This window comes from Zonotrichia leucophrys, chromosome 23, assembly GCF_028769735.1.
Source record: "Zonotrichia leucophrys gambelii isolate GWCS_2022_RI chromosome 23, RI_Zleu_2.0, whole genome shotgun sequence".
In the NCBI taxonomy this organism is placed as follows: Eukaryota; Metazoa; Chordata; class Aves; order Passeriformes; family Passerellidae; genus Zonotrichia; species Zonotrichia leucophrys.
The window spans coordinates 3,080,152-3,097,722 of record NC_088192.1 but is presented as its reverse complement, the minus strand read 5'-3'; the positions used below and the strand labels follow the sequence as shown (position 1 = coordinate 3,097,722).

Sequence of the window (17,571 nt, the reverse complement as noted above, 5' to 3'; positions counted from 1 at the left end):
CGAACTGCAATTGAAACTACGTTTATTTGACATTTTTCGAGCCGCAGCCAGGGTTCAGTGCGCCCTGAGGCGCCGCGCAGCCGGGCCCGGGCCGCGCCTCCGCCTGACTGACAGCCGAGCCAGCCAATCACGAGCCGCGCTCCCGCCGTGACTGCGCCGCCCGCCGCTCAAACTGCCCAATCAGCACGCGGGGGGTTAACGGACCGGCCCGTGCCAACGTCGGCGGTCAAACGCGCCAATGGACGGAGGGCAGGCTCGTTACCAATGAGATCAAAGAGTTAACGGAGTTGTGACACGCTATTGGTCACTTTGCTTGTCAGTCACCGCCACCTGTGCCTGTGGTTGGTTGGTGGGGAGGAGGGGGGCTTCCGGGGGCGGGCGTACTATATTACGGGCGGACAAAGGCGGCGGCGAGGCCGTCCAGCTCACCGCCATTTTGCGCAGCGGGCGCTGAGCAGTAGCAGCCGCCGCGGCCGGAGCTCTCTTCTCATCTCCGCCTCCTCCCTCCGATACACCATGTCGCGGGATCGGTTCCGTAGCCGTGGCGGCGGTGGCGGCGGCTTTCACCGGCGTGGCGGCGGTGGAGGACGCGGCGGTCCCAACCACGATTTCCGCTCGCCGCCGCCCGGCATGGGCATGGGACAGAACCGCGGCCCGATGGCGGGCGGCCCGCAAGGCCCAGGAGGTCCGCCGGGAGGAGGCCCGAAGCCCGAACCGCCGAAGCCGCCCACGTCCACCTCTGCTCCGCCTTCTTCATCCTCCTCAGCCTCCGCCACCACGGCGGGACCCACCGGCAGCCAGGCGGGAGCGCCTCCATCCTCTGCGCTTCCCGCGGGGCAGCAGCCACAGCAGCAGCCGCCAGTTTCGGCTCCTTCCGCGTCTCCTGCCGGCGCACAGCCACAATCCAAGCCCAGCCCCAGCCCCACACCGGCCGGCGGCCCTAAGAAAGGACAAGGACAGTCTCCCGGCGGCGGCCCCAAGGGGCCGGGCGGCCCGCAGCAGGGGCCGCACAAGGGCGGCCCGGGGCACCGCGGCGGGCCGGGCGGGGAGCCGCGGGGCCGCGGGCAGCAGCACCAGGGCCAGCAGAGCCTCGGGTCACAGCAGGGCTCGGGAGATAGGAGCGAGAAGCTGTCGGACGAGGTGAGTCACGGCCCCCCCACACCTCCCTCAGGCACAAGATGGCGGCGGCTCCGCGCGCCCGCGCCGCCATCTTGAGGGGAGGAGCGGGGGAGGCGGCGGCGCCTCAGCGGGATGCGAGCGGTCCCCGGTGTCGGGGCGGCCCCGGGGCTGCAGTTTGCTTTCCGTCGCCTTGCCCGGGGCTGCGGTTTGGGTTCGTTCGCGGTGCCCCCGGCGGTGCCGCGGCTGCGGTTTGGGTCTCTTCGCGGTGCCACGGGGCTGCGGTTCGGATCTCCTCGCAGCGCCCGGGCGGTCCCGGCGTTGCGGTTTGGGTTCTCCGGGGTCCTCAGGGCTCCCCGCAATTCTGTGTGTAGCACTCAGTGATAGCTTGGTCTGATTCTTTGTAGGGCTTTAAAGCGAATCTTTCTCTGCTGAGGCGGCCCGGGGAGAAGACTTACACACAGCGCTGCCGGTTGTTTGTTGGGAATTTGCCCGCTGATATCACAGATGAAGACTTTAAAAGACTGTTTGCCAAATACGGGGAGCCGGGAGAGGTTTTTATCAACAAGGGCAAAGGCTTTGGATTCATTAAATTGGTAGGCATTCGTGTTGTGTGTTCATCCGTTTCGTTCTCGCGGTGTGGTCATGTCCAACTTAGTTTTCTAAGGCTGGGTTTTGCACTTCCCCCAGGAATCTCGAGCTCTTGCAGAAATCGCAAAGGCAGAGTTGGACGATACCCCCATGAGGGGCCGGCAGCTCCGCGTTCGCTTTGCCACTCACGCCGCTGCCCTGTCGGTTCGGAACCTCTCGCCCTACGTGTCCAACGAGTTGCTCGAGGAAGCTTTTTCCCAGTTCGGTCCGGTGGAAAGAGCTGTTGTGATTGTAGATGATCGAGGTAGATCAACAGGAAAAGGCATTGTTGAGTTTGCATCAAAGCCAGCTGCAAGGAAAGCATTTGAACGGTGTACTGAGGGCGTGTTTTTGTTGACGACGTAAGTACTTTGTCAGGAACTTTTAGTTTTAAGCTGAATAAAGACTGTAGGATTCTAGTTGTTCAGAATAAGGGCTTTTAGAGGAGTAAAACGGGTATTTTCTGTTCAGCACTCCCAGGCCAGTTATTGTGGAACCCTTGGAACAGCTGGATGATGAAGATGGTCTTCCAGAAAAGCTTGCTCAGAAGAATCCGATGTATCAAAAGTAGGCACAGTTTTTTGTTATAAAGAGGGCATTAATGATGTTTTAAGTGGTATTGTCACTGGCACTGAGAAATATGGAAACTTTTTCAGAAACAGGCTTTAGATTTTCGGTTGTATTGCCTGTTCTTGGTTTTATTTTTTTGTTTATTCATAGTTTAAAGTAACAATGATTTGTTTAGTGTATTCACTAAGTGTTACACAAGTAATTTTCTGCATTGTAGTACAAAGAAATAGCAGCTTGACACATGGTTTTGGTATATGTAGAAACTTGAAAAATCAGACTTGAACTGTTTCATGCTATTGTTAAAAGCTGTCATCTCCCTTAAGGCATGTCTCGGGATGATGATCCCATGGGGAACTTGAAAAATTTACATTCATGGTTTGAAATGAGAAACAAAGTACAATTTAAACTCATTCTCTGATTTGTGTAAACTTGTTGCATGTGGATTTGCCTTATGAGCTGACTACTGATGTAAAGGAACAAAGAGTCTAGAGAAGGGTTCTAGAGAAATATTTTCTGAAACAGCAGTTTTGTGTTAGAATCTGTATATTAAACCTGTTGTAGGAATTTTATATTTTCCCAGATCACAAAAGGGAGTGCAGGGAGGGAGATCCAGTCAGTCTTGCTTGGCTTAGAAAGAGCTCAAAATTCCTTGCTTTGATTAAAAATTGTAAGTGGTTTAGAGGCAGCTTTGAGAACAATGTGGATTAATACAGTGTTCCAAGCATTGAAGTAATTCATACTGGTAATGCATGGAAAGCTTTTGAACTTGGTAATTTTGTTCCATAAATTACCGAAATTTAAATTGGAGTTTATTTATATGACAAAACAACCTGTTGGCCCTCAGGCACTTTTATAACTATTTCCCTGAAAGTGAAGGCTGTTATTTGCCTTTGCCACAGAGTGCTTTGGCACTGGAAAACTCCACCTTGATTGTGCCTGCTTGGGCAAAGGCCTGTCTTTTTTTGAAGATTTTCCACCTGCAATTGTCAGCAGTGAAATGTCTAAAGACAGTTAAAAATGAGGCAAACAAGCAGTAACACTCTGAAGATTTGCTTGGATGTGATAGTGCAGGAGTTTCCACATGTGCTGTGATAAATATTTGTGTTCATTGCTGTTGTCTGTATATAAAATGCAGCAGTTCCATCAGAGCCTGTTCTCTCTCCTGTGCTTGTCAGGTGTTCTCAGGGTGTCCTTGATGTTCCCTGATAATTCTGTTATTTTGGTCATGATCTTGTATTGACCTTGAATTTCCAGGATTGCCCACTCTGAGTATCTTCCTTTTGCAGGGAAAGAGAGACTCCTCCCCGTTTTGCTCAGCCTGGCAGTTTTGAATTTGAATATTCTCAAAGGTGGAAATCTTTAGATGAAATGGAAAAGCAGCAGAGAGAGCAAGTGGCAAAAAACATGAAAGATGCCAAGGACAAACTTGAAAGTGAGATGGAAGATGCTTATCATGAGCATCAGGCAAACCTCCTGCGTCAAGGTAACGGGTTCTGAATTGTGTCTTTTTGCTTTAGTGAGGAAATTCATGCTTCTGACTGTGAACTTGAGAATTTCAGAGTTTAAGAGGAACTGGTAGTTTTTTGAAATTTCTGTGGTGTTTTGGTAAGAGCAGTGTCACTGGAATGTACTTTCAGTGGTGTTTTGGTAAGAGCAGTGACACTGGAATGTACTTTCAGTGGTGTATTGGTAAGAGCAGTGACACTGGAATGTACTTCTCTGCCCCAGTGCAGATGTAATTCAGATGTAGTTAAAGTGGGACATTGTGTGGAAAAGCTGCTCACAGGCTTCATTCCTGCAGACCTCATGAGGCGCCAGGAGGAGCTGAGGCGGATGGAAGAACTTCATAATCAGGAAATGCAGAAACGCAAGGAAATTCAACTGAGGTTAGTTTGGCTTTCATGGGATTTTATTAAAAATTAGATGGACCTTTTTCTTTTTTCAATTACTTACATATGAAAGTTTTTATTTTTCAAGAAACACCATTGCTGCTTCAGTTTGTGTTTGCGAAATTGAACTCCTGTGTAAGTTTCTCCTTAAATATTTTGGCATCATAGAGTATGGTTTTTTTGTTCTGAAGTTTAATCTTTCAGTGCCTTTATATTGTTGGAGAAGTTGATGTTAGTGTGTGTTCAATGTGCATCATTCCTGGGGTTTAACGTTGCTTTGTGGTGACCAGGCAGGAGGAGGAGCGCCGCCGGCGGGAGGAGGAGATGATGATCCGTCAGCGGGAGATGGAAGAGCAGATGAGAAGACAGAGGGAAGAGAATTATAGTAGAATGGGTTACATGGATCCAGTAAGTGACATGGTGCTGGCTTTGGCTCACGTTACCATGCTCAGGAGTTTTGTAGATGTATTTTTAACATGGCTGTGTTTTGCTTCCTTTGTGTGTGTGTATGGGCAGTGGCGATATTTGCCTTATCTGTATTTTGTCTCCTGAAAAGTTTGGATTTTGGTGGTTGATTATCCAAGTTAAAAGTTATTTCTTCTATGCAGAGGGAGCGAGACATGAGAATGGGTGGTGCTGCCACAATGAACATGGGAGGTAAAGAACCTTTTAAGTAATTACTTTGTGTGGCTAACTTAGAAATTGCCAGAATATGATGATATATTTCTCTCTCTTAGATCCTTATGCTTCAGCAGCCCAGAAATTTCCACCTCTGGGAGGTGGTGGCGGCATAGGTTATGAAGCTAATCCAGGAGTTGGCCAAGCAGCCATGAGTGGTTCTATGATGGGAAGTGACATGGTAACGTATCCTGTGGTGGCTTTAGCTTAGCACAAGGGAGTTGTTGTGGTTGGGAATGAGTTCTCCAGTGCTGGGATGGTTGTGGAAATGTCACTGTTAACTGCTGACTCTCTTGTCAGGTGTTTAACACAGGACAACGTGGCAGTGTGTAGCACTAGAGTAGTTGATAACCTTTATGGTAGCTTACACACTCAGAAATTGTTGTAAGTGGATTCAAATGTGCTCTTAAGCATATTTGCAATTAACTGACTTCATTGGACTTTGGAAATTCTGCGTCACTGTTGGGCTTGGAAGGATTTTTTACGAATTCTAGAGAATCTGACAAATTTCATCAAAATACTTCATGTGGTAGTTTTTCAGTAATTTGATGTTCTGTATTGATGGACAAGAGAGATTTTTTTTGTTCTCCTTCCCAATGTGTAACACTGTTTTGGCCCTTCCAAGCCTAGGTAGGCTGGATGCATGTTGGTCTGGGTGTGCTGTTCAGTCCAAAATCTGCGCTCAGGTCTGTCCCAGCAGCAGATAAACTTAAATTACCAATGGTAAACAGCATATCCCTTAGTCTGTGCTGATGTTGCTGTAGAAGAGCAGAAATGCTGGTTTTTAGCTTCAGGCATGTTCCAGCTATCCTGGACTGTAGCCATTTGTGGTTCCTGTCTCCCAAAGGAATGCTAGCCCGGTCTGTTTTCCTGTGTTGGGCATGACACAAAGGTAGAGCCTGTTAAACTACAGCATATCTCCTGTTCAGAGCTATGATTCCAAACTGTACTAATTGCTGGCACACTACATGTGTGGCTGGGCTTGGAGCCTGTTTGGTGTTCCTACACTGAAGCACCACGGATGCAGATGACAGAAGTGTTTAATGGGCAGGATGGGAATCTGTTGGCTTAGGTGGCGATAGCAGTGTGCTTTCACCCTCCTGAAAGGGTGTACACCTGCAGCACAAGCTGAACTAAATGATTTTTGGGTGGGTTTAGGCCTCTGGCTTAATGAGCTGAGCTACCATAGTAGCTTGTCAGATACCTTCTGTTTTACCTTTTTGGGGAACATATCTTTGGAATGGTAACTTCCCAGAGCATCATTGATTCAGTAGACAGTGCTGTTGGCCTTAAGGTACCTCAATAACCTACTGATACATGAGCAGTTCCTGAGCTTCCTGTGAGCAGCTAGGCAGTGTGTGGTGGATACTATGTACATTTTTCTCCTGAAAACCATGGTAACAGGTGCATGTTGAACTTGTGTAATACCTGAAATGTGATCTGGTCAAAAGATGTAACAGTGAGGTGGATTAACTGCCTGGAGTTTCTTAGGTTGGGGATCTCTGCCACACAGTGTGGTCACAGTTCCTGGGCTGATACCTTTAAACAGAGCTGGAGGTGAGCTGAAGCTGCCGTGAATTAGGCAGAAATAACCTAAGTAATATTTGTGAAACTCCTTTCTTGGAAGGATTGATGCTGACTTTCAGAAGTCAGGAGCTCTGAAGTGTGCAATTTCAGTTGCAGATACTTTTTGTAACAAACCACCTACCATTGTTCTGTGACTCAGTAGTGGGAACCTTGGTTGAAATGAAAATTTAAAGCTCTCTTTGACCTCATAATGTGTAACTTCTGTAGGTTGAATGCTGATCACACCCAGTAATACAGTAACTGAACAAAGTACATGCAACTAGAGGTACTAGTAAATAGACCTGAAGTCTCTGCTTTATTGCAGAGTAACTTAGCTGTTACACCTCGGTGTGAAACCTTTTCAATTGCTGTGAAGCTGTGAATTTTCCAAGAGCTTGTGGTGAAGGTGGGGTGGGAAGGGAGATACTGCCTGGATGCACACAACCCTCTGTGCATAGCTCTAACTGGACACACTGAGTGCTTGGAACACGTTTTGCATCTGATGCAGCAGCAGCAGCTCCGGAGTACGTTGGGTTTGAACAAGTGCCAGTCTGTGCTCGAGCAGTTGCGTTGGTTAGGTAAAGCACTGGTCAGTAGCTTTTTTCACATTTTTTTTTTCTTCTTGCAATGCAGTAGTGCTCACAATGAGTTTTGGTACTGCCAAAGGCCTCTGCAGTTTAGTCAGCAGACCGTAGTCTTAACCCCATCTTGAAAAGCACATGGTCTCTAGACAGCACATGCCAGTCCTGGTGAGTAGGCATTCTGTTACATTTGATGAATGTCAGCTCCTGCTTCAGCCAACTGGAGCTGCATTCTCTCATTAGGCTTATTTGGAAATGACAGTGATGTAATCTGAGCTTTTACTGCACTAAAGGTGAGAAGTTCACAAGCTATTTGCATTAACTTGGTTGAAAATTTTGCTAGAGCTCATTTGGAAAAGTTGTTAATTCACATCTGCACTAATGCTTACATTTCTAGCACTGCAGGGAGGATCTGTTCTTTGTAACAGATGTATGAGAATGCATCAAGTGGGAACATACCTCAAGGCATGTATTACAATAAACTAATTTTTAAATTACCCTTTTTTCCTTTCTATGTTCCCGGTACCTGTGGATCGGCTCAATGGTGATTGTATCGACGAACCTTGACTACGGAACCTTCTAAAAATATATACTTAACACACATGGACATCAACTACTTATAATGAACTGTTCATTCTGTTCCAATAGCGTCCTGAACGCTTTGGGCAGGGAGGTGCGGGGCCCGTGGGTGGCCAGGGTCCTAGAGGAATGGGGCCTGGAACACCAGCAGGATATGGTAGAGGGAGAGAAGAATATGAAACCCCAAACAAAAAGCCCCGATTTTAGATGTGACCTGTAGTTTCATTCCAGTTTGTTTTTGTCTGTCTTGTTTAGACACCGACTTCTTAATTCTTGCATTTTAGTAAGAAAGCTACGTTTTTATGGATGTTAGAAACTTACTGACCTAATATTTGTAAGTGGTCTGTTTGGGCGAGTACAATTTAATTATGTAATGCAGTGTTTCAAAATCAAATTTAGCTGGTTTTTTGATGTATAACGTCCCTAACTTGATGGCAGTGTACCTTGTGCCACTGAATTCCCAAAGTGTACCAACCTTTTTTTTACTGTGCTTAAAATAAATAGAAAACTAAATGTAGTAACTCTTCTTGCCAGTCGTGGTTAAACAAATGAGGCCAAATACCACACCTGCCACAGTAACCTGAGAGCCTCGAGCTGAGGTCGGACCTAGACCAGGGTGTGGAACTACAGTGAAGAGAGATCTCTTCCCACAGTGCCTCTCTAGCCAAAGATTGGGTTAAATTGTAGCTGAACTTTGCAGTAGGTGCAGATTTTTTGAGCAGTAATTGTGCTGCAACAAGGAAGCAAATGGAAATCTTAGAAATGCTGTAAGATACATTATTTAAAGCTTCAATGCAAGCAGTGCAGTAATGAATTCCATATTTTAGCTATGGGTGGTGGGATGGTAGCACTTACCACCCTGGCAGTTACTGCTTGGAATCTTTCAAAGACTTTAAGCAGAAGACTAGCAATGGTTATTTTAAAATAAATTCATAGAATGCCTTGTATTGGCTGACTTCCTCACTAAAGGATTGTTAATGTGATATTTATATGCTCTTAAGCTGTCTTGAGATTACAGGATCTGGCCTTGCTCCATATTGTACACCTGCCTGAAATTGCTTGGCAAAAAGACCAGAAGTGTTACTCGAGTGATTAAGGTTAATTTGCTTATGTCCTCATGCTAACAGTGGACTAATTTGCCTAGTTCAGAATACAATCATTTGTATTATGGGGACTGCAGGAACTATTCTTAAATTGTGTAGCTGGTGGGCAAATCCTAAAATCCTGTATGTAAAATACAGCAATCAGCTTGCTTGCATGATGGTTATCGCTTTTTTATTATTGATGTTTGGAGATAATGCTTCAAAAGTAGTATCTGAATCTGGAGTTTTAAGAGTTACTACTACACAGTGCAAATAAACTCCCTTTAAGGTTCTTTTTGTAGAAGATCTGATGAATTCGTTAGTTTGCTGTTCATTTTATTAAGCCCCAGAAGAATTTGAAAGCATTCTGGACTCATTGGTAAGGTAGTTGCTTTGCTTGTTATTACAATGTACCAGGTAAACTGGGAACTTGACTTCCCAGTGTCAAATACCTCGGTGTTAATGCAGGATACATCAACCTGCTTGGCACAAAGTAGGTAAACTTAGCTTGGCTGTACCTTCACATGATCCCCAACCACTGGAGTTCTGTGAATAGCTTTAATCTTCCCAATATCCTTCCATTCCTCGTGCTGAGCATTGGCTAATTCTAAATTTTCTGCTAAATTTTCCCTGTGGTTAAAACCTTAAGTTTCAGATTGCAGGGTTTTAGGGTACAGATGTCTGATCCCTCTTGAAGTACTGTTACCCCTTAAATGACAGAATAGCAAGTTGGGAAATGCTGATCCAGGTAACACTGACGTGGAACACGAAGCTCACTAAAGAGTGATTCAGCTTGTTTGGTGAATGCTTTCTGTTTACCCAGAAAAGTTTGGGGGTTGATAACATGCTACAACAATGAGGAGGAAATTCCAAATTGGCAGTTCCTAAACTGCAGACCAAGTATTTGGAAGTTACTTGTATTGGGTAGTTTACAAATGAGCAGTATGGATGCAATTTGCATTATTGAAGCGGTTTTAAACAATTTCTTTTCTGGAGGGTGTTCATGGGACACCCTCAAAAGGTGAAGGTGTCCGAGGTGGGGAATTCTAAACATGAACATTAAATTAATTTTTTCAGTTTATTTTTCAGATTACATGTCATTCTTTATTAAAAGAGATGCTGGTGCATATCCTAAAGTATGTTCTTTTATAGTTCTGTAACTTGGAAGAGTGAAGGATGCTGCTGTCTTTGTACCTTACAGAGCTTTCTTTGGGTACCCCTGTTTTGTACGTAAGCTACTGTTGCTAGGTATTAAAATAGCTGAGCTGCAAAAGCATGATTAGTAAATATATTTGAAAGATTTGGCAGTTTTCAAAAGATCTGAAAGTTTGGTTAAATCTGGCTTTGTTGTAGCTGCATAAGCAGAATTTCTAAAACAAGTTCTGCTTTGAGTTGCATGTACTAAACAGGCATATGATGAACTAGCCAACTTCTTTTCAAGACCTTTTAAAGATGGTGTCTTAAAAGCTGGCAAACATGTCAACTTTAAAATCTGATAAAAGTTACTAAATGTGGGAGGCGAGAAAGTGACATTCCTTTGATCTATTCCTATGAGGTTTTGGACTTCTTTCATAAACTCAGATTTATATAATTGAATCTTCTAAAATCATTCAGAAAAGTGCTTTGCTGGTCAGACCTGTTTTTGGATGGTCTGGATCACATAACATTTTTGTACTGGACTTGGAGGACATTGGCTGTTGCAATTTAGCTTGTTTTATCAAAATTGAGCCCATTTTGACACTCAGAGCTCTAAAAACTGCAGCAAGTAGAAACTGGTATCGTTACACATATGTCTTCACACTTTCTCAGAAATGAATACAGAATAATCTTACCTTCTGGCGTAGATAACACTAATCATTTATACAGCTGATGAGAAATTGAAAATGCTTTTGAGATTTTGTGGTATTTTTGTGGTAGACAAATTCTTGGCTTCTCCTTGGCAACCATTTACTGTGGCAGCAAGTTCTTGCTGGAGTTTGAGACTGCAATTTACACTTTAAACTAGTGGCCTGCTACATAACTGCACTTAGCCAGCATTTCTGCAGTTCATAACTGTGAGGAACGTAGTACCACAAATGGCAATGGACATTAGGACCCGGATGTAGTATTCCTGCTTGCTCCAAGATTCTCATTGCCGACTGCGTCCAGGTAGGTAACAAGCAATATCATATAACTTGGTGACTTTCTATGTAATCTTATACTGTGGGTATTCTGACATCACACTTCTGACTGTGGAATTACAGTGCAGCACTCCATACCTGTATGCTGAGCTTGCATCAAAGCTGTGTGGTTTTCGGTTGGAAGCTTTTGTCTCGTTCAGAGACAAGAAATAACTTACTGTGGTTCTTAGCTGAGCATTTCCAGACCCGATTCCTCTGTACTTACAACTTGGCTTGGGTGGATTTTTCTTAGTTCCGATGTAACGAAGATATTCTTAAATGAGCACTGTGGGGAAGAGGGAATGTGATCTTAAACTCAGTTCAGTAGTTGACAAGGTGCTCTCAGTGCCTGGAAAAGAACACGTTTAAACTTTCTGTAGTGATGAAGTGGCCCATCTGCAGCTCATCCATGTGTAGAGTCTTGGCTTGGTGGGGATGTGTCAGTAACCACTGCTCTTGCCTTGTGTGTGCCATGTGAGAGTCACCTCAAGCTACTGGTGCAAGCAGTTCTGAGACTGATCCAGAATATTTTTGAGGACGTAAATGAGTGCTTGATTGAATATCCCTGTGAGTTTCATAGAGCTTATTGGACATTGCAGTAGTCTTTATTTTAAACTTTGATTGACAAGCCTGATATATTCCTCTGCTTTAACTGACAGTGATGAGATTCTGTACTTCTGCCTTGTAGAGTCATCTTGATAGTGCAATGTACAATTTCATTTTTCATCAGTCTTGGGATGTAATTCTAAACTCTTCATTACTAGAACTCCTGACTACAGTGTTCCAGGATTAACATGCTTACGTTGCTAGACATCCAGACATGCTGATCTCCAGCTCTTTTGCATTAGCTCTTGAACCTGAATTTCAAGGTCCCTTGTTCCAACGAATGATCTGGCTCTTGTCTGATACTCAGTTTATTTCACAGGTGCTGTAATGTGTTTTCCCTTGTTCTGCAAAGTTCTGCTTTGCATACTTGTTTCTGGTATTATTGTCACTTCTGGACCCTTCTTTGTTACCTTCCAGGCAGGACTCTTGCTGGTGAACAGGGATCTGCTGGACAACCTTGCCCTCTGCTGTAGCCACCTTTCCATGTTCCATTGAACCCTTGAAGTAGCAGGTGCACCATGAGTTAATGACAGCAGGTCTTTGGTTACACCACAGTGAGTGTAGCCCATGACACCTTGTCACAAAATCAGTTTGGCTTTTCATGATGGTTTACCTTTACCTGTGACTTGAATCCATTTTGTGCTGGCTTATCCTTACCTGGGACTGGGATCCAGTAGCAAACCTGCTGGCAGCCACTGTGCTGTCAGGTAGCAAAACTGAATTAATGATCTTAAACCATTGCTCAAGATCTGACTTAAGTTTTTCCATTGTGCTCTGGATACTTGACCTGCAGGAATGTCATGGAGGGGTTATTGGCACATCTGCCTCATTCTACGTACTTGAACTAAGCAGGTTTTTGACACTCTTGGAGCAAGCAATTTGTGAGTGAAACCATGGGGCTCAAACCAGCTCTGGCTGCAGTAATGAAACTTGGTGTGGTAGCAAACTTAGTCATGTCTGCTCTAAGTCAGTCTGTAACAAGTGGGTACAAGAAATGACATTCAAGTGCTTGCATTGTGTTTCATCTTGGTTTTATCTGTGTGTGAAACACACTTTTTCTCAAAAGCTTACCTGAAGCTCAGAAGTGTGGTGTCAGAATACATCTGCGTACTGCTAGGCCCTCCGAGCAGAGCCTGCTGCTGGCAGGAGAGCACAGCACAGCGTGGATGGGGCTTTATTGTAACATTAAGCATACAAAGTGTTGATTTGCTTGCAGTTCTCCCCATAGCTAAACACTGAGGCCTGTGAGTAGTTTTAGGACTGGAGCAGTAATGGGGTTGCATGTCTCTGTTAATCATTGCCAGCTGCAGTGACATGATCAGGAAGGCCAGTGTTCTGTTCCATTATGTTCAATGAGGCTGAGCATGTTGGGAAGGATGCATCCAAGTATGCTGCTCTGGGGAATCACTTGGCTTCTTCCACTACCAGCAAGTTTTGCAATCAGCTAATTAGCTTCAGATTTTTTCACTCTCTCCATACCAGCTAGTGGGGCTGTTAAATAGCTGCTGCCTGGAAAAGGAAAAAAGGGAGGATTGGCCTTCTCCCAGCTGTGTCATTGCTGCTAGGTAATGATTGACACGTTAGGACTTGGCTGTGCAATCCCGCAGTGGTCTGTGAACACCCCATCTCTATAAATGTTGCTTCTGAACACCAGTACTGAAGAGCTAACTGGGGAGGGCTGGGAGGAGTGTGGCTAGCAGGGAATTTGCAGTGTTCAAAGGATGCACAAAGATATAGTATCCCTTATGCATGGTGTTTGTTGCTATGGCAGAGAAAACAAAACGTGCATAACTCTCCTGCTCCCAAGGGCTGTGAGGAAACCCAGGTGGGTGGTGGGTTGGAGACTAAAGCCTGAAGTTGTCCCTGCCTGGTCAGATCATGCTGTGCCCATGCTGGGATCTGCCTCCCAACTGGAGCTGTGCAGAGCCTTGCACCACATCCCCAGCTCTCACCATTGCAGGCTGCCCTCAGCTATAGTGAAGGGAGGCCTTGAGGAGGGAAGAACCTTCTGAGGATAAAAGCAGTGACAGTGCCAACCTGTAGTGTCTGCCTTTGGCTTCTGAAGCACTTGTTCTACTGTAGAACACGAGAGCTCCAAGAGGCCAGGACCACTGCACTGCCTCAGGAAGGGAAGAGAGAGGGCATTGCTACAGGAGACAAGTAGGGTCATAGAGTTGGAGTAGCTGCTGAAATTAAAGCCTTCACATAAGGGATAGTATACCTCTGGCTGCAATCAAACCTCACTGTGCTCAGACTGGGGTTATGGTTTGTGCTCAGGGTGCAGTTCTTCAGGCAACTGCCTGCATATTCCTTCAGCTCTTGATGAGTGTTTAGGTTAGCCTATTTCTGCCCCTTATTCTTCCACGTAATAGTTTGGAATAATTGATAAGTTCCCCCTCATAACTAATCAGTCCATGTATGTTAAAACCTTATTTTTAAGTTAGTTTTGAAATGGTCACAATTTGTTGTGTATGACTCTAATAACTTCAGTTGTTATCCTTTAGGTGAAGATGAAAGCTGAGTGACACCAGAGTGCTCATCCATTGGAAGTAAGTGTTGCTTTTTTGGCTGAAATAATAAAGGTTTTTGGACACTTGGTGTTCAGTCACTGAGTACCTTTGAATTGGGGATCACTGAAAAATGGATACATTAAATGTGTAGGATAGAACACAGTCCCTGCTGTCACACTGTGGGCTTGAGCACCCTGACTCTACCTGGGCTTGATATCTTGACAGCAGCAGCTAAAAATACCTTTCTAGACGTGGGTTTGTACAAAAGATTTCAAAATCACTTGGGGGTGTAATAACTTGGGAATGTTTTTCCAGTTGAGGAGTTGAACATGAGCACATCCAGCACGGTGCCCAGTGGTGTGTGGAGGGACCAAGGGAACAGGTGGACAAGTAAGTAGTTGTTGTGTTTACACTGCTGTGAGGGCTTGGTTTATGTAATTCCTGCCTAAAACGTGTGATTAATCTCAGTTTTATATAAAGTTTCTGCTTCTTGCTTTTGTAGAGCCAAAATGTAATGATTGTCTGAGGCTTTTCAGCCCTGCAGCAGCAAATAAATTCTGTCCTTTGTGTGCAGCAGGTGGTCAAACAAGAAATGACCATTCCTGCACTCAGGCTGCAGTTGGTGATTGTCAGCATGGGAAAAGGAGAATAGAGCAGCTGCTTCTCAGATGTTAATTCAACTAAACCTTGTTAAAAAGCTATTTGCTGAAACACTTTAACAATGAATTAAAAAATAACCTGGTGTATAAATCAGCATGTATAGGAGTGAAGCAAATAGCAGTTCAGGAAAATAAACCATCTTGCAGAGCTGGAATTAATGACATTTTCCCTCTAATTTGCCACTAAACTACAAGGGGAAACTTCAGATATTTAAAATCTTGTTTGAGGAGCAACATGCTGAGTACCTTAACTCGGGAGTCACAGGTGAGTAACAATAGACTGTAAGGTGTGAAGCCAGTGGGATTCAATGGGTGAATTCCTATTGAATCCTCTGTGGTTTGTCACTGCTGCTCCTTGCTGTGGGGTAGGAAAACACACAAAGCCATAGCTGGTCTTAAAAATACATTAATTCTGTTCATTTAATCTAAAATGTGATGTGAATACTTGAGAATATTTGGCAGGTACATGGCCTGTGATTCTGAATGGTGATTCCATGTCATGTAGTTTCTGCTGTTGTTTTCTGTCTTTCTTTCACAATCTCTCTAATTATGTGCTTTGCACTTGCAGAAAAAGAAGTCTGAGTGCAATGAAGAGGAACCAGGACCATACAGCTCTTAAAAATAAACTATTTAAATATTTTTATAAATTACTTCTGTTTTATTCCAGAGGGTATTCAGTGAATAAGCAGTCTGTCAGTGTGGAGTGGTATGGCTGGGTCTGAGAAACACAAATTTCTGGAAATTCCACTCATTTCTTACTCCCTTTTTTGTGTTACATAGTTTGTATTGTAGAATTCCACATGTTTACCTGTGCCTGGTTGGTTTTTAATAGCTTTCTTGGTATTGACTGTAGTAATTAAGCCTGAGGTGCCAAGAGCTAATTCTCTAGAAGCCAGAGCAGGGCTGGGTTTAGCTGTTGCAGCACAAATTGCAGTGGTTCACATTGCTTCACTTGGTGCTTTGGCAGCTGCACTGTGCACATACACTGTGGTTCATGCTGTCATTGATTAAATACAACCCTTTGTTTAAATATCAAGTTGTTTAAATGTTGAAATACACCAGTGGTGGCTCTGCTCATTGTAGCAGCTTTTCCTCCTGCAGTGGCACGAAATGTTGTCAACATTTGGTTGGGACCTGCTTTGCCAGATTAGAAACATGAAAATAAATTGAATTTAATGTGGCAAAGTGGTATGAAACACTTGAGAGGATCTGAATGCCTGGGAGTGCTCATGGCAGGGGGGGTTGGTGCTGCACTAGGAGCTGCTGCTGTTCTCTCAGGCAATCAGGTGCTGGTTGAGGGCAATCTGAGGTGTTTCACTCTGATTTGATGACTTTGTGGTATTGTGTGAATCCTCAATAGCTGCCCTGCAGGGGCTGGGGGTTCAGTGTCTTTGTCTCCACAGCTACTGCAGCTTGTGCAGCATTTTTTCTTCAGATTCTGTTATTTTCCAGTAACTTGTCCTCATTTCCACTGTTGCAGCACTGGCTGCTTCCTGTGAGAAATTGTTCCAGCATTCCATGTGCTGAACTGCATCTCCTCAGCTCCCTGCCACGAGCAAACTGCAGCCTGTGTCCTGTGGGGACAGGATGGGTTTTCCCTGGTGCTGGTGTGGGCTGTGTCCTCTGCTGACACCTTGTTCTACCAGATAATTCATTAAGTAGCTTCTAATCAATAAAAGATCAGACACTGAGAGCAGATACACTTGAACAGTATCCTGGGAGCAGTGTGTGCTGCCCTGATCGCACTGAGCTGCTGCACTCACTTTTTCAGGTTTTGATGTTTATTTTTTAGTTCCTTTCTAACCAAAGAGCTTTCCAAGCCGTGAAGGCCTGGAGCCTGCCCTGGCCTGTTGCTGTCATTGCGTGGTGTGCCAACCCCAGCTCCAAATCATGTTGAGCAGCTGAAGAATCATGTGCTGCCAGGATTAAAAATAGTGTCACTGCCCCTGGCCCCTGTCCAAGCAGTGCCTGTGGCAGCCCCTGCAACCTGGTGGCCGAGCTGGGGCCGGTGCAGGACCAGGCTGGCCGTGCTTTCTGTGCCTGGAAAACACTTCAGGCTCTCATGATTTATTGGCATTAAAAAAATATTTCCACTTGAATTACACAAACGTCAGCGCCCGCGGCTCCCCTGGGGCCCGGCTCGTCAGTTCCGAGCTCGGCCTGTGCCGGGGCTGGAGCTGCGCGGGCGGTGACGCAGAGCCGGGGGAGCGCGGCCGCCTCCGTCCCGCCGAGGCCGGGGCATCTTCTGCTGCCGCTGCCCGCTCCAGGGGCTGCTGCCCGCTCCAGGGGCTGCTGCCCGCTCCATGGGCTGCTGCCCGCTCCAGGGGCTGCTGCCCGCTCCTGCCCGCTCCAGGGGCTGCTGCCCGCTCCAGGGGCTGCTGCCCGCTCCAGGGGCTCCTGCCCGCTCCAGGGGCTGCTGCCCGCTCCATGGGCTGCCCGCTCCAGGGGCTGCTGCCCGCTCCATGGGCTGCTGCCCGCTCCATGGGCTTCTGCCCGCTCCAGGGGCTGCCCGCTCCATCCGCTCCTGCCCGCTCCATGGGCTGCTGCCCGCTCCATGGGCTGCCCGCTCCAGGGGCTGCTGCCCGCTCCATGGGCTGCCCGCTCCATCCGCTCCTGCCCGCTCCGTAGCTGTGCCCAGCACTGCCCGCGCCCTCCCTGCCATCGGTCCCCGCAGCCCCTCGCACCCAGGTGCTGCCATGGATCACAGCTGCTCACAGAGCCCACGAACCCAAGCTGTGGGATTTGTTGTGGGGTGGGGGGGTTCCCTTTTTCCTCCAGCTCTGTTTCTGCGGGAGGATTTGTTACAGCTTGGGAGGTGACGCTGCACATCTGAGCACCCCCTGCCCCCGCAGCACTCCAGGGTGAGGGGGTCCCTGAACCTGCGGGGCTGGGCCGGGCTCAAGCGGGCAGGGAGCAAGCAGAACGAAGCGGGGCCGGGCTGGGAAC

The 17,571-nt window shown here is 46.2% G+C and overlaps 1 protein-coding gene across 3 annotated transcripts; it reads left to right on the top strand.

Moving 5' to 3' along the window:
* Positions 1-405: 405 nt before the first annotated feature.
* On the top strand, positions 406-14,356 carry SFPQ (splicing factor proline and glutamine rich). Of its 3 annotated transcripts, none has more exons than XR_010442695.1 (11): positions 406-1,140; positions 1,524-1,712; positions 1,807-2,108; positions 2,218-2,313; positions 3,603-3,799; positions 4,118-4,202; positions 4,496-4,613; positions 4,814-4,862; positions 4,943-5,064; positions 7,679-14,005; positions 14,282-14,356. XR_010442695.1 is itself a non-coding variant. In XM_064731834.1 (11 exons), exons 1-10 carry the CDS (start codon positions 517-519, stop codon positions 13,979-13,981), a joined length of 1,803 nt encoding a protein of 600 aa, XP_064587904.1. In that variant the 5' UTR covers positions 406-516; the 3' UTR covers positions 13,982-14,005; positions 14,282-14,356. The 3 variants fall into 3 exon arrangements, 2 of the variants coding, with proteins under 2 accessions (XP_064587904.1, XP_064587903.1); XM_064731834.1 differs by having other exon boundaries at positions 13,961-14,005; XM_064731833.1 differs by lacking the exons at positions 7,679-14,005; positions 14,282-14,356 and having other exon boundaries at positions 4,943-7,646.
* The last annotated feature ends 3,215 nt before the right edge of the window (positions 14,357-17,571 follow it).

Coding starts and splice junctions, on each gene's coding strand:
- SFPQ (XM_064731833.1), top strand. CDS start 517: ATGTCGCGGGATCGGTTCCGTAGCCGTGGCGGCGGTGGCGGCGGCTTT. Junction 1,713..1,806: donor GCTTTGGATTCATTAAATTG/GTAGGCATTCGT, acceptor CACTTCCCCCAG/GAATCTCGAGCTCTTGCAGA. Junction 3,800..4,117: donor GGCAAACCTCCTGCGTCAAG/GTAACGGGTTCT, acceptor TCATTCCTGCAG/ACCTCATGAGGCGCCAGGAG.